The 14965-nt window shown below is 44.4% G+C and overlaps 1 protein-coding gene across 2 annotated transcripts in view; it reads right to left on the minus strand.

The window, feature by feature from the left end:
- Window positions 1–14965, minus strand: part of LOC119951190 (interferon-inducible GTPase 5-like) — a 54751-nt gene that overhangs the window by 2135 nt on the left and 37651 nt on the right. For both annotated transcript variants that reach the window (XM_038774216.1, XM_038774217.1), the window contains exon 3: window positions 12115–13233. In XM_038774216.1, the coding sequence (XP_038630144.1) occupies window positions 12115–13233 (1119 nt within the window). The remainder of the gene's footprint in view (window positions 1–12114; window positions 13234–14965) is intronic.

The raw sequence follows: 14965 nt of genomic DNA on the forward strand, positions 1-14965 counted from the left end.
AGGCCCTTCGGCCCTCGATGTTGCACCGACATGGAAAAAAACTAAAGGCCATCTAACCTATACTATGCCCTTATCATCCATATGCTTATCCAATAAACTTTTAAATGCCCTCAATGTTGGCGAGTTCACTACTGTTGCAGGTAGGGCATTCCACGGCCTCACCACTCTTTGCGTAAAAAACCCACCCCTGACGTCTGTCCTATATCTATTACCCCTCAATTTAAGGCTATGTCCCCTCGTGCTAGCCACCTCCATCCGAGGGAGAAGGCTCTCGCTGTCCACCCTATCTAACCCTCTGATCATTTTGTATGCCTCTATTAAGTCACCTCTTAACCTTCTTCTCTCTAACGAAAACAACCTCAAGTCCATCAGCCTTTCCTCATAAGATTTTCCCTCCATACCAGGCAACATCCTGGTAAATCTCCTCTGCACCCGTTCCAAAGCATCCACGTCCTTCCTATAATGAGGCGACCAGAACTGTACGCAATACTCCAAATGCGGCCGTACTAGAGTTTTGTACAACTGCAACATGACCTCATGGCTCCGGAACTCAATCCCTCTACAAATAAAGGCCAACACACCATAGGCCTTCTTCACAACCCTATCAACCTGGGTGGCAACTTTCAGGGATCTATGTACATGGACACCGAGATCCCTCTGCTCATCCACACTACCAAGAATTTTACCATTAGCCAAATATTCCGCATTCCTGTTATTCTTTCCAAAGTGAATCACCTCACACTTCTCCACATTAAACTCCATTTGCCACCTCTCAGCCCAGCTCTGCAGCTTATCTATGTCCCTCTGTAACCTGCAACATCCTTCCGCACTGTCTACAACTCCACCGACTTTAGTGTCGTCTGCAAATTTACTCACCCATCCTTCTGCGCCCTCCTCTAGGTCATTTATAAAAATGACAAACAGCAACGGCCCCAGAACAGATCCTTGTGGTACGCCACTCGTAACTGAACTCCATTCTGAACATTTCCCATCAACTACCACTCTCTGTCTTCTTTCAACTAGCCAATTTCTGATCCACACCTCTAAATCATCCTCAATCCCCAGCCTCCGTATTTTCTGCACTAGCCGACCGTGGGGAACCTTATCAAACGCTTTACTGAAATCCATATACACCACATCAACTGCTCTACCCTCGTCTACCTGTTCAGTCACCTTCTCAAAGAACTCGATAAGGTTTGTGAGGCATGACCTACCCTTCACAAAACCATGCTGACTATCCCTAATCATATTATTCCTATCTAGATGATTATAAATCGTATCTTTTATAATCCTCTCCAAGACTTTACCCACCACAGACGTTAGGCTCACCGGCCTATAGTTACCGGGGTTATCTCTACTCCCCTTCTTGAACAAAGGGACCACATTTGCTATCCTCCAGTCCTCTGGCACTATTCCTGTAGCCAATGATGACCTAAAAATCAAAGCCAAAGACTCAGCAATCTCTTCCCTGGCTTCCCAGAGAATCCTAGGATAAATCCCATCAGGCCCCGGGGACTTATCTATTTTCACCTTGTCCAGAATTGCCAACACTTCTTCCCTATGCACCTCAATGCCATCTATTCTAATAGCCTGGGTCTCAGCATTCTCCTCCACAATATTATCTTTTTCCTGAGTGAATACTGACGAAAAGTATTCATTTAGTATCTCGCTTATCTCCTCAGCCTCCACACACAACTTCCCAGAACTGTCCTTGACTGGCCTTACTCTTACCCTAGTCATTCTTTTATTCCTGACATACCTATAGAAAGCTTTTGGGTTTTCCTTGATCCTACCTGCCAAAGACTTCTCATGTCCCCTCCTTGCTCGTCAGCTCTCTCTTTAGATCCTTCCTCGCTTCCTTGTAACTATCAAGCGCCCCAACTGAAACTTCACGCCTCATCTTCACACAGGCCTCCTTCTTCCTCTTAACAAGAGATTCCACTTCTTTGGTAAACCACGGTTCCCTCGCTCGACCCCTTCCTCCCTGCCTGACTGGTACATACTTATCAAGAACATGCAATAGCTGTTCCTTGAACAAGCTCCACATATCCAGTGTGCCCAACCCTTGCAGCCTACTTCTCCAACCTACACATCCTAAGTCATGTCTAATGGCATCATAATTGCCCTTCCCCCAGCTATAACTGTTGCCCTGCGGGGTATACTTATCCCTTTCCATCACTAACGTAAAGGTCACCGAATTGTGGTCACTGTTTCCAAAGTGCTTACCTACCTCCAGATCTAACACCTGGCCTGGTTCATTACCCAAAACCAAATCCAATGTGGCCTCGCCTCTTGTTGGCCTGTCAACATATTGTGTCAGGAAACCCTCCTGCACACATTGTACAAAGAACGACCCATCTAATGTACTCGAACTATATCTTTTCCAGTCAATATTTGGAAAGTTAAAGTCTCCTATAACAACTACCCTGTTACTTTCGCTCTTTTCCAGAATCATCTTCGTCATCCTTTCCTCTACATCCCTAGAACTATTAGGTGGCCTATAGAAAACTCCCAACAGGGTGACCTCTCCTTTCCTGTTTCTAACCTCAGCCCATACTACCTCGGAAGAAGAGTCCCCATCTAGCATCCTTTCCGCCACCGTAATACTGTCCTTGACTAGCAGCGCTACACCTCCCCCTCTTTTGCCCCCTTCTCTTACCTTACTAAAACACCTAAACCCCGGAACCTGCAACAACCATTCCTGTCCCTACTCTATCCATGTCTCTGAAATGGCTACAACATCGAAGTCCCAGGTACCAACCCATGCTGCCAGTTCCCCTACCTTATTTCGTATACTCCTGGCATTGAAGTAGACACACTTCAAACCACCTACCTGAACACTGGCACCCTCCTGCGAAGTCAAATCTGTGCTCCTGACCTCTATACTCTCAATGTCCCGTACCCCAAAACTACAATCCAGGTTCCCATGCCCCTGCTGAATTAGTTTAAACCCCCCCAAAGAGCACTAACAAATCTCCCCCCTAGGATATTGGTGCCCCTCAGGTTCAGATGTAGACCATCCTGTCTATAGAGGTCCCACCTTCCCCAGAAAGAGCCCCAGTTATCCAGAAATCTGAATCCCTCCCGCCTGCACCATCCCTGTAGCCACGTGTTTAATTGCTCTCTCTCCCTATTCCTCATCTCACTATCACGTGGCACGGGCAACAACCCAGAGATAACAACTCTGTTTGTTCTCGCTCTGAGCTTCCATCCTAGCTCCCTAAAGGCCTGCCTGACATCCTTGTCCCCTTTCCTACCTATGTCGTTAGTGCCAATGTGGACTACGACTTGGGGCTGCTCCCCCTCCCCCTTAAGGACCCGGAAAACACGATCCGAGACATCACCTACCCTTGCACCTGGGAGGCAACATACCAAACGTGAGTCTCTCTCGCTCCCACAAAATCTCCTATCTGTGCCCCTGACTATTGAGTCCCCAATTACTAACGTTCTACTCCTTTCCCCCCTTCCCTTCTGAGCAACAGGGACAGACTCCGTGCCAGAGGCCCGTACCCCATGGCTTACCCCTGGTAAGTCCCCCCCCCCACAAGTATCCAAAACGGTATACTTGTTACTCAGGGGAATGACCGCAGGGGGTCCCTGCACTGACTGCTTCTTCCCAGTCCCTCTTACAGTTACCCATCTATCTCCAGTCTTTGGTGTAACTACTTCCCTGATGCTCCTATCTATGACCCCCTCTGCCTCCCGATTGATCCGAAGTTCATCCAGCTCAAGCTCCAGGTCCCTAACACGGTTTTTGAGGAGCTGGAGTTGGGTGCACGTCCCACAGATGAAATCAGCAGGGACACTGACGGCGTCCCTCACCTGAAACATTCTGCAGGAGGAGCATTGTACTGCCTTCCCTGACATCACCTCTAGATTTAAAAAAAAACAAGAAAAAGAAAAAGAAAGGAAGAGCTTACCTGATATTCCCTCAAACCCTGCTGCCGCTGAAAGGTAAGCAAATTTAAAGGCACTCACTCACCTTCACGACAGGCCTCTGCTCCCGCTTCCCAACAACCGTGGTTTTTTTTTTTGGTTAGAGGAGGAGGTAGGGTGGGAAACACTGACGAAGTGTTTCGGGTTTAACTGTCACTTGACAACAGCCCCTCCACAAACCACCTTCAAGTTAGGCTGACTGCACTGCACGTATGCAAATTTCCCCAGAACAGCTGATCAGTAGCTCTGCTCTGCTGCCCTCTTCTTTCTTTACCATATGGCAGTAAAATCCGAAACAAAGTTTGGGCAAATTGGGGCAGCACAGTAGCATGGTGGTTAGCATAAATGCTTCACAGCTCCAGGGTCCCAGGTTCGGTTCCCGGCTGGGTCACTGTCTGTGTGGAGTCTGCACGTCCTCCCCGTGTGTGCGTGGGTTTCCTCCGGGTGCTCCGGTTTCCTCCCACAGTCCAAAGATGTGCGGGTTAGGTGGATTGGCCATGCTAAATTGCCCGTAGTGTCCTAAAAAGTAAGGTTGGGGGGGGGGGGGGGGGGGGGGGGGGTGTTGTTGGGTTACGGGTATAGGGTGGATACGTGGATTTGAGTGGGGTGATCATTGCTCGGCACAACATCGAGGGCCGAAGGGCCTGTTCTGTGCTGTACTGTTCTATGTTCTATATAAAGTGCTTTCTGAGCTGGAGTTGGAATAGTTAGACTCAGAAGAAGGTCTGGCGACTTTATTACTTTATATGGACAAGATTTATAAGAAAGATGACTTGTTAAGTGCGTATGAAGCATGGTCGGATTTTGATAAGTTCTGGAAAATGGAGGATTTATCTATGGAAGACTATATAATGGAATTTGGCAGACTATATAAAAAGCTGTAGAAACACAGGCTGGAATTTCCACAGTCTGTATTGGCGTTTAAATTACTTGACTGTGCTAGAGTGAGCAACATGGATAGGCTCCTGGTTTTGACAGGAGTTCAGTTTACGGATAGCGATACCTTATTCGAACAGATGACAGCAGCTTTAAAAAAAATTTGGGGGAAACATTCGATTCCAATGGCTCTGATGACCCAAATAGGTCAGCCTGCTATAAGACAGAATATGGAAGATACACTACTAACAGGATGGCAAAATCGTATGGCTACAAACAGGCCTCAAGACTATAAAAGGAGACCGAGACAAGGAAATTATGAAGACAGAAACCCAGTTAGAACCTACAATAGGAGGATGAACCCCAGAAATGCACGGGGCATGATAAATCGATGTTTTCGATGGGACTCTCAATACCATTATGCTTTCAACTGTCCAACTCGTTATAATAGAGTATTTGAAGCGACACATGACACGGAAGAGTCAGAAGAGGAAAAAGATAGTGACCAGAAAGAAGGCATTGTCCTATTGACAAGCTGTTTTACGCCGGTAATGAGGGTGTTGGTTGCAGAATCTTTTAACTGTGCTGTATTGGACAGTGGCTGCACATCTACTGTGTGTGGAATTGACTGGTTAAAATGTTATCTGGACTCATTGGATGCTGAAAATCATAACAAGGTTAAGGAATTTAAAAGTTCCACAAGTTTCAGGTTTGGGGATGATAATACTCTGAAGTCGCTGAAAAGAGTGGTGATCCCTTGAAATATTGCTGGAGTGAATCATTTTATTAGCACGGATGTTGCATCAAGTGAGATACCTTTGCTTCTGAGCAGACCGTCGATGAAGAAAGCACACATGAAGCTGGATATGGAACAGGATAAGGTAACAGTTTTTGGAAAGACGGTGGACTTACAATTTACACAGTCGGGACATTATTATATTCCATTATTGACAAATAATGTTTCAAGTAGAGTGGTTAAGGATGTATTAATGACAGATGATAATGCGACTTTAGCTGGTAAAAAGCTTATTGTAGTAAAACTGCATAGGCAATTTGCACATCCGTCTCCTTGGAGGCTGAAAAATTTATTAAAGGATGCAGGGGTAAGGGATGATGACTATTCTAAACTGATAGAACAGGTTAGTGATCGCTGTGAAGTTTGCAGGAAGTACAGAAGGACACCAGCACGACCGATAGTAACCCTACCTTTGGCCAGGGATTTTAATGACATTGTGGCCATGGACCTTAAGATCTGGGATAAAGCAAATAATATATTTATTTTGCAATTTGTAAATTTAGCTACCAGATTTAGTCAATCAACGATTGTACGAAGTAAAGAAAAGAGAGTAATTTTCGACAAAATTGTGGAAAAATGGATCGGGACAGGAATGGGTCCACCAGCAAAATTCTTTACGGACAATGGGGGAGAATTTCCTAATGAAGAATTTAGGGATATGTGTGAAAACATGAATATCAGAGTTATGAACACGGCTGCCAAAAGCCAGTTTAGTAATGGTGTCTGCGAAAGAAATCATGCTGTTATCAATGACATGCTTCAGAAAATTTTGGGAGATCGACCAAACTGCACGCTAAATTCAGCTTTAGCATGGGCGGTACATGCAAAGAATTCATTGCAGATGGTTGGGGGCTATAGTCCTTATCAATTAGGTTTGGTAGAAATCCTAAAATTCCCTCCATTTTGGATGACCAGCCTCCAGCTTGGGAAGGGATTACAATTAGCTCAGGTTTTGCTGAACATTTAAACGCGTTACATCGCAGTAGAAAAGCTTTTTTGGAAGCAGAAGTCTCTGAAAGAATTCGCAGAGCTTTAAGACATAATGTACGGCTATCAGATGCCGTTTTTCAACAAGGAAAAGTGGTATACTATAAGAGAGACAATTCTAATGAATGGAAAGGCCCAGGGAAGATCATAGGCATAGATGGCAAAACATTTATTTTGCAACATGGTAATCAAACTGTTAGGGTACATTCATCAAGGATAATGGGTACCGATTACAAATTTTCAAATTTAGACAGAGCAGACAGACAAGATGAGGAACCAGAGTCATCTGGTATGCATGTGTTACAGAACTATGAGGACCAGTTAACTGATATAGACAGGGTTTCTGTAGAGGAACACGACACTTCTGATAAATAAGATCAGGCCATTTTTCCGAAAGGGCAACTGCCAAAGGTTGGTACAAAAGTGACATACTTGTCTGAAGGGTCTAGTCAATGGAAGGATGCAACTGTTATTAGTAGAGAAGGGAAGGCCACTGGAAAGTATAAACATTGGTTGAATGTACAGCATTCAGGGGAGGAAGTTAAGAAAATGGATTGGGAAAACGAAGTTCAAAAATGGAGGGCACAGAAACGCAGTGCCAGTTCAGATAGTACATCGGATAGTGAACAGGTTTGCAGGAAAAGGTCGAGAACTATTGAAAGGACATCCCGCTACAGAAGAGAAAGATAAAGCAGTAGCAGTACAGAACGAGATACCAGGCAGGAAAGGGGATGTAGTTTATCAAGATCTCGGAACAGGAGTAAGACTACGAATACTAATAGAAGTAGAAGCCCACATGCACGTGAGATTTTGGTGGCTTCAAATAAATTAGATGAAAAAGTTATCAAAGATGCTAAACAGCAAGAATTACATAGTTGGAGTGAATTTGGGATATAAACGGAAGTACCGGATAGGGGACAAAAAGCTCTATCCCACAGATGGATTTGTACAGAAAAGGTTCTTCCAGATGGAACTTATAAGGCAAAGGCCAGGCTTGTGACAAGGGGATTTGAAGAAAACTTAGACGATCAGGACTTAAGGGTAAATTCACCTACAGCAGGAAAGGTTATTTTAAAGATCTTCTTGGCTCTATTAGCCACAAAGGCATGGGAATGCAAATCTATAGATATAAAAGCTGCCTTTTTGCAGGGGGATCAGCTCCAGAGAGACATTTTTCTTCATCCTCCTAAAGAAGCAGCTAACACAGAAGGGGTATTGTGGAAGTTGAACAAATGTGTATATGGATTAAATGATGCATCTAGAGTGTGGTACTTTTCGGTAAGGTCAGTCTTGTTAAAGTTAGGCTGTTGCCAGTTGAAAGAAGATCCTGCAATGTTTTACTGGCACTATAAAGGAAATCTTGCTGGCATCTTCATGATGCATGTCGATGATTTTTTGTGGGGTGGGACTAGTGATTTTGAAGCTTTTGTAATCTCTGGTTTGAGGAAAGAATTCAGGGTTGGAAGTCAGGCTTCCGGTGCATTTAAATATATTAATTTGGAAATCGGACAGACTCAGTTAGGGGCAACTTTATGTTAGCAATCTTACTTGGAAAGCATCAGTCCAACAGCTATTAGTCGTGGCCGGGTTTCACAAAAAGACGCAATGGTTTCGAAGATAGAAATAGGGCAACTGCAAAGTTTAATTGGGCAGCTGAACTGGTTAGGAAGATAGACTAGACCGGATGTGAGTTTTGATGTTTTAGAGTTGAGTACAAAGATGAATGGTCCCAAAGTGGAAGACATAATAAGAGCAAATAAAGTGTTGGCCAAACTAAAAGTGTGTTTTGAAGTTCCCTGTTTTAGGTGATCCTAGGCATTTGAAACTCATAGTTTATAGTGATGCGTCCTATGCAAATTTATGTGATGGAGTTTCAAGCGCAGGAGGTTTTTTTCTTTTGGGTAACAATGGTAAATGTTGCCCTCTTGTGTGGGAAACAAAGAAATTAAGGAGAGTGGTCAAAAGCACTTTGGCTGCTGAGACATTAAGCTTAGTGGAAGCGGTGGGTATGGCCTTTTATATATCAGATATTGACAGAAATTTTGGGATTAGAGGATTTAGGTAATATACCTATTGACTGTCACATTGACAATAAATCGTTGTGGGAAAATGTGCACTTTACAAAAAGTGTCAATGAAAAGAGGTTACGGATAGACATCGCAAGTTTAAAGCAGATGTTGGATAACAAAAATTAAATGGGTTGACAGTAGCTATCAACTGTCAGACTGTTTCATGAAAAGAGGGGCTAGTTCACAGAAACTTTTAGATATCGTGAATGAAGGGCGCCTGTTTCTGTGAATGTTTTTTTTTCTACTTAAAAAAAAGGGGGAATCAGGCGTGTGTTTTAGTTTCTTGAAATTTTAGTTTCTTGAAATTTTATTTTTACCTAATTGTTTTTTTTTCTCCAAGGAAGGGGAGACTGTTAAGTAATGAGTTAAGAGACATTGCAATTAGTTGTCTCATTTATGTTAAGTGTTCAATGATTGACACTGATATGTAAAGGGGCTTCAGGTGGACTCTGGAGCTTGGTGATGATCTGTAGAGTTCTGTGCAGAGTGAGTTTGAACCATTAAAGGTGTGTTGGTGAAAAAGGAGCTGAACTCTTGCCTCTTCATACCACAGCATCTAGTACATGTTAACACAGGAGTACTGATGGGAAAACTTTCACTTTATTATGTGCACAATTTAATATTTAGATACTGACAGACTATTTAACATTTAAGGCTGCAGTTGGGGAGACTTTCATTAGAAAGACAGAGGTTGAGGGGTGAATTGATAGATGTCTACATGTTTATGAGGGGCATGGATAGAGTGGATGGGCAAGCACTCTTTCCCAGGGTGGAGAGGTCAGTCATTAGGGGGCATAGGTTTAAGGTCCATGGGACAAAGTTTAGAGGAGATGTGCGAGGCAGGTTTTTACGCAATGGGTGGTGAGTGCCTGGAACGCGTTGCCAGAGGAGGTTGTGGAAGAAGACACATTAACGGCGTTCAAAAGGCATCTTGGCAAACACATGGATACGATGGGTACAGAGGGATACGGCACAAGGAAGTGCTGAGGGTTTTGGCAAAGATTGGATCATGACCTGTACAGGCTTGGATGACTGAAGAGCCTGTTCCTGTGCTGTATTGTTCTTTGTCCCTTCACTTTATTGTCAGAAAACATTCATCTTTAGACACTGACTCACTGTTTGAAGGGTTTAAAGGTTGCAGATGGGAAGAACAGCCAAACAACCACCATCCCAGGAAAGATACCCAGGCTGAGCCAGTCCAGCCCAGCACAAACTCCCTTGACCCCCACCTCCCATGAACGATCCCCTTCAGCACCCTGGAGGCAATTGTGGTGAGGATACGTACCACTTTGGCTCCTCTTGAACTGCAAGGTGCCATGGTAGCACTGTCAAGGGGCAGGGCCTGAAGGGGTGAATGAAGGGGACTGAAGGAAGGAATGGGGAGGGGTGCGGGGGAGTGAGGATTGACACGAGCTGAGGGCAGAACTGGGGGGGGAAGGTAAAGCTAAAAAGGAGTACTGAGGGGGCGTCCTTGCCAGCAATTAGCGTGGGGTAAGTGCCCTGCCAGTAATCCGGGCAGGGAGTGGGCTGCAGGAGCATTTTGAGATCGGAATGCTCTTTAAAAGAGTGTCCCGGTCTCAAAGTGCAGGTCCTGTCAGAGAGATCCTGCCCCTCTCAGATCCAGCAGGAACCCCGGTGTGCCGTTAAATGACACTGAAAACCCACTTGCGGGTAAAAGTTTTTTGAAATGCCATTGGAATGGCACATTGGGATAGCTTCTAGTGCCAGCAGGAAACACTTTGGTTTTTCTGCTGGTGTGAGCACTTAGTTGCCAATCGGGTAAATTGCATCCAGAGTCTTTAGTTTTGTCCTTTTGTTATTATTGTAACTACTTGCCTGATGCACTCTTAGATTTGCACTTTTGCTTCTTTCCTGTCGCAGTCTATTTATCATTTCCCATACTAATAATTTTCTCTAGCGCCTTGTCTCTATTCTTTCCGTGACCATATCTTTGCAAATTTGATCTTTTTCCCCCCAATTCAGGTTAAGATCCTCTCTTCCCTAGTTATGCAGCTCACTAGAACACCAGCCTCAGCACAGTTCAGGTGTAGACCGCACCAATAGTGCAGAACTCAATAATGATGCCAAAGCCTCACAAACCAGAACCTAATTCTCCCACACCAGTCTTTGAGCCATATACTAAAAACATAGAAAATAGAAGCAGGAGTAGACCATTTGGCCCATTGAGCCTGCTCTACCAGTCATTATGATGATGACTGATCATCCAACTCTGTTTCTGCCTTCATCCCACATTCATTTATCTAATCTTAATTGCCCTGTGCCAATTTGCATATGGCTCAGGTAATAATCCAGAAATTGTTCGAGGTTCTGCTCCCGAATTAAATTCCTAGCCCCTCAAACTAACAATGGAGAATATATTTCCTCGTTCTATGTATTTCGTTTGCACCTACATGGACAATGATAACTAGATCCTCCCTCTCCCATTGCAAATTCCTCTCCAACCTTGTGTAGATATCCCAATTCCTTCAGATGAGCAGACATCACAGATTTATGGCCCTGTATCTTGGCTACAGAGAACAGACTCAGTTCCCCTTACTATACTGTCCCCTACTACAACTTCATTCCAGATTTCTCCTTCCAGAATTGCTTCCTGTACCAGGGTGCCATGCCTGATCAGTTCACCCATCCAACAGCCCTCACTCCTATTCAGACACATTGAAAGGACCGTAGACATGTTGGACAAAAGCAAAGGTTGAAGCTCCTGTACTCCTGCCCTAGCCCGCCCCCCCCCCCCCCCCCCCCCCCACCCACCTCCCCCCTCCCCTTACCTACCTCACTCACACTCACGGTCTCCGTCCATGACCACTGGCCAAATCAGAAGACCCCGTCCTACAATTTACCACTGCCTTCTTGTAAAAGGTATCAAGGTGACTTTCCAACCCCCTGCAGTGTCTGCAACTCAGCTTCCAACTCAGTAGCTCTCAGCTGAATTTCTTGGAATTACAAACATTGACTGCAGACATGAATGGATCACAGGAACTGCATCCAGGAGTTCCCACAGGCAGCCGTAACATATTGCCTGTCCTTAATATGTTTTTATCAACAACTTAATTAATTTTGGAGAAGGGTTGCCCCCCCTGCCCCCCCCCCCCCCCCCCCCCATCAATCCCCAGCTCATTGCCCCGAGGCAAAGCCCACATGACGTCACGCCAGCAGGAAGTGGGGGGCAATCCATGGTGCTGGATGCTGTGGTGTCAAGCCCTTTAGTGACATTATAGTTTATGTTAAACTATGTATAGTTTAAGAGGAGGGATCGGGGAAGATTGCATTATGAAATCTCATCAGCACAAATCTTGGTCCTCTTGTGAGATTTTGTGGCCATAACGCTATTTGCATTCGAACCTAATGAGCCCAAGAAACATTGTAAAGTCTAATTCCTCCAATATTCAGGGTTCAGGGTGAAACCACTTCATTATATTATGGACTCACAGGATTGATTTCACCACTCTCCGTGCATTCTCTGTAAGCTCATCAAGTGCATCATTCAGCACCTTGTAGGTCACTAAAAATGATGATCCTGCTCCACAGATGGATCCAGCGACACTGCACTGTAACTTTGTAATTAAATCGGGAGTTATTTCACCCAACAGGGGCGTGTTCACCACGGCTTTCAGATCTTCCACGGGCTTCCCTGCCCTATTGGCCAGTGCTTGAAGAGAGGCATCTTCTAGACCCAGACATTTACGGAAATGTATTATTCCTCCAATCAGTATCCCAATATCACAACCAAGGGAAACTCCAGGAACTGCCTCTGCTCCCACTTCTTCTGAAATTGATGCCAGCATCCAGACTCGTATCTTTAGCTTTTCCCTTTTCTTATCAACGATTTTCAAATTTAGGTTTGGAAGGATGTGCACACATTTGTTTATATTCAGAAGATCATCTTCAAGAGAGTCATTTAACCATTTCCAATCAAATTGATTCAGATCAAAGTTTGATATCAGGAAAACACGGGGTGAAGGGATCCCCGCCTCTTGCATGTTCCTGACAACATAATTCCTGATCTTTTCCAGTTCTTCTTCATTAAATTTCCTCCCTCCCTCTCTCAGTGAACGGAAATCATTGTCAATTTTAGATCGAATGAAGTAGAAATTCTTCCCCAGTCGTTTAATCTCCTTGACGAGTTTTAGATCATTTACTGTGACTCGTATAGAGCTGATAATGAGGAAGAAATCATATCTTTCAAATTTCATTTCTCTTGGGTATTTATTCATTGGGAATCGATTCGTTCCACATCCTGGCAGGTCCCAGAGATAAAAACTTGGAAAGTTGGGATGTCGATATGGGGTTGGCTCCATTGTGGTTACTACCATTCCAGTTTCAGCAGCTCCCTCTTCATCACTGTGGAGTCCTCTCATTGTATTGATGAAAGTAGATTTCCCTGAGCCGCATTCTCCTGTCACTGCGATGTTAAACTCTGTGTTGTCCAGATCACCTAATTTGTTCTGTATCAATCTTGCAACCTGTTCCACACCACCTCTTTCATAATCAGACTTCAGCATTTTTTGCTCTTCCTCGTTGAAGAACGAATATTTCAAAGACTGATCTCTGAAAGAAAACATTTTACATGTGTTTGAACCAGACTAAAATAACTTGTATTTGTGCAGCACATTTGTCACATTCTCAGGACATCCCACACACTTCACATCTAATTAATTACTAGTGAAGCATAATGACTGGTTATGTAGCTGATTATGACAGCTAATTTGTAAACAGTAAGGTTCCTCAACAAGCAATGAGATGAATGACCAGTTACCTAGTCTCTGATTGAAGATAACACCCACTCCTTTAACTGATGGACAGCTTAGATCTGGATACTGAGTTAACACAACTGAGGAGAAACATTTCCTCTTCCTCAAGAGAATAGTGACTCCCTTATCTACCGTCCAAGTTCCTCCTCATCACTTGCCCTTTGTGCATCATTATGTATCCTGTCCTCAGTCTGACTTAGCTTTCACAAGTTTCTGTCTGTCGATTTGTATTTGTGAGGCTCAGCTGTGATGTTGGTTTTGGGTGAAGCCCAAGCTGAGGGCCTGGGTTCTTGAGGCTTCGCCTCCCGTGCTGAAAAGCTGAAGAATTATTCAGTACACTCTCAAGTGGTAGGACAGACATATCCCTGTGAAAATGAAGGATAGAAATGGCAAGATTAGGGAACCACGGATGCCGGATGAAATTGTGTGACTAGCTAAGAGGAAAAAGGAAGCATATATAAGGTTGAGGCGACTGAAGACAGACGATGATTTGAAAGAATATCGGGAACGTATGACCAATCTGAAACGAAGAATCAAGAGGGCTAAAAGGGGTCATGAAATACCTTTAGCAAACAGGGTTAAGAAAAATCCCAAAGCCTTTTATTCATAAAAAAGGAGCAAGAGGGTAACTAGAGAAAGGGTTGGCCCACTCAAGGACAAAGGAGGAAAGTTATGCGTGGAGTCAGAGAAAATGGGTGAGATTCTTAACGAGTACTTTGCATCGATATTCACTGAGGAGAGGGACATGACGGATGTTGAGGTTAGGGACAGATGTTTGATTACTCTAGGTCAAGTCGGCATAAGGAGGGAGGATGTGTTGGGTATTCTAAAAGGCATTAAGGTGGACAAGTCCCCAGGTCCGGATGGGATCTATTCCAGGTTGCTGAGCGAAGTGAGAGAAGAAATAGCTGGGGCCTTAACAGATATCTTTGCAGCATCCTTGAACACGGGTGAGGTACCGGAGGACTGGAGAATTGTTAATGTTGTCCGCTTGTTTAAGAAGGGTAGCAGGGATAATCCAGGTAAGTATAGACCGGTGAGCCTGACGTCAGTGGTAGGGAAGCTGCTGGAGAAGATACTGAGGGATAGGATCTATTCCCATTTGAATGAAAATGGGCTTATCAGTGATAGGCAGCATGGTTTTGTGCAGGGAAGGTCATGCCTCACCAACTTAATAGAATTCTTTGAGGAAGTGACAAAGTTGATTGATGAAGGAAGGGCTGTACATGTCATATACATGGATGTAAGGAGTTTGATAAGGTTCCCCATGATAGCTGATGGAGAAAGTGAAATCTCACGGGGTCCAGGGTGTACTAGCTAGATGGATAAATAACTGGCTGGGCAACAGGAGACAGAGAGTAGTAGTGGAAGGGAGTTTCTAAAAATGGAGAACTGTGACCAGTGGTGTTCCACAGGAATCCGTGCTGGGATCACTGTTGTTTGTGATATACATAAATGATCTGGAGGAAGGTATGGGTGGTCTGATTAGCAAGTTTGCAGATTGGTGGAGTAGCAGATAGTGAAGGGGA

This window comes from Scyliorhinus canicula, chromosome 17, assembly GCF_902713615.1.
Source record: "Scyliorhinus canicula chromosome 17, sScyCan1.1, whole genome shotgun sequence".
NCBI classification, from domain to species: domain Eukaryota; kingdom Metazoa; phylum Chordata; class Chondrichthyes; order Carcharhiniformes; family Scyliorhinidae; genus Scyliorhinus; species Scyliorhinus canicula.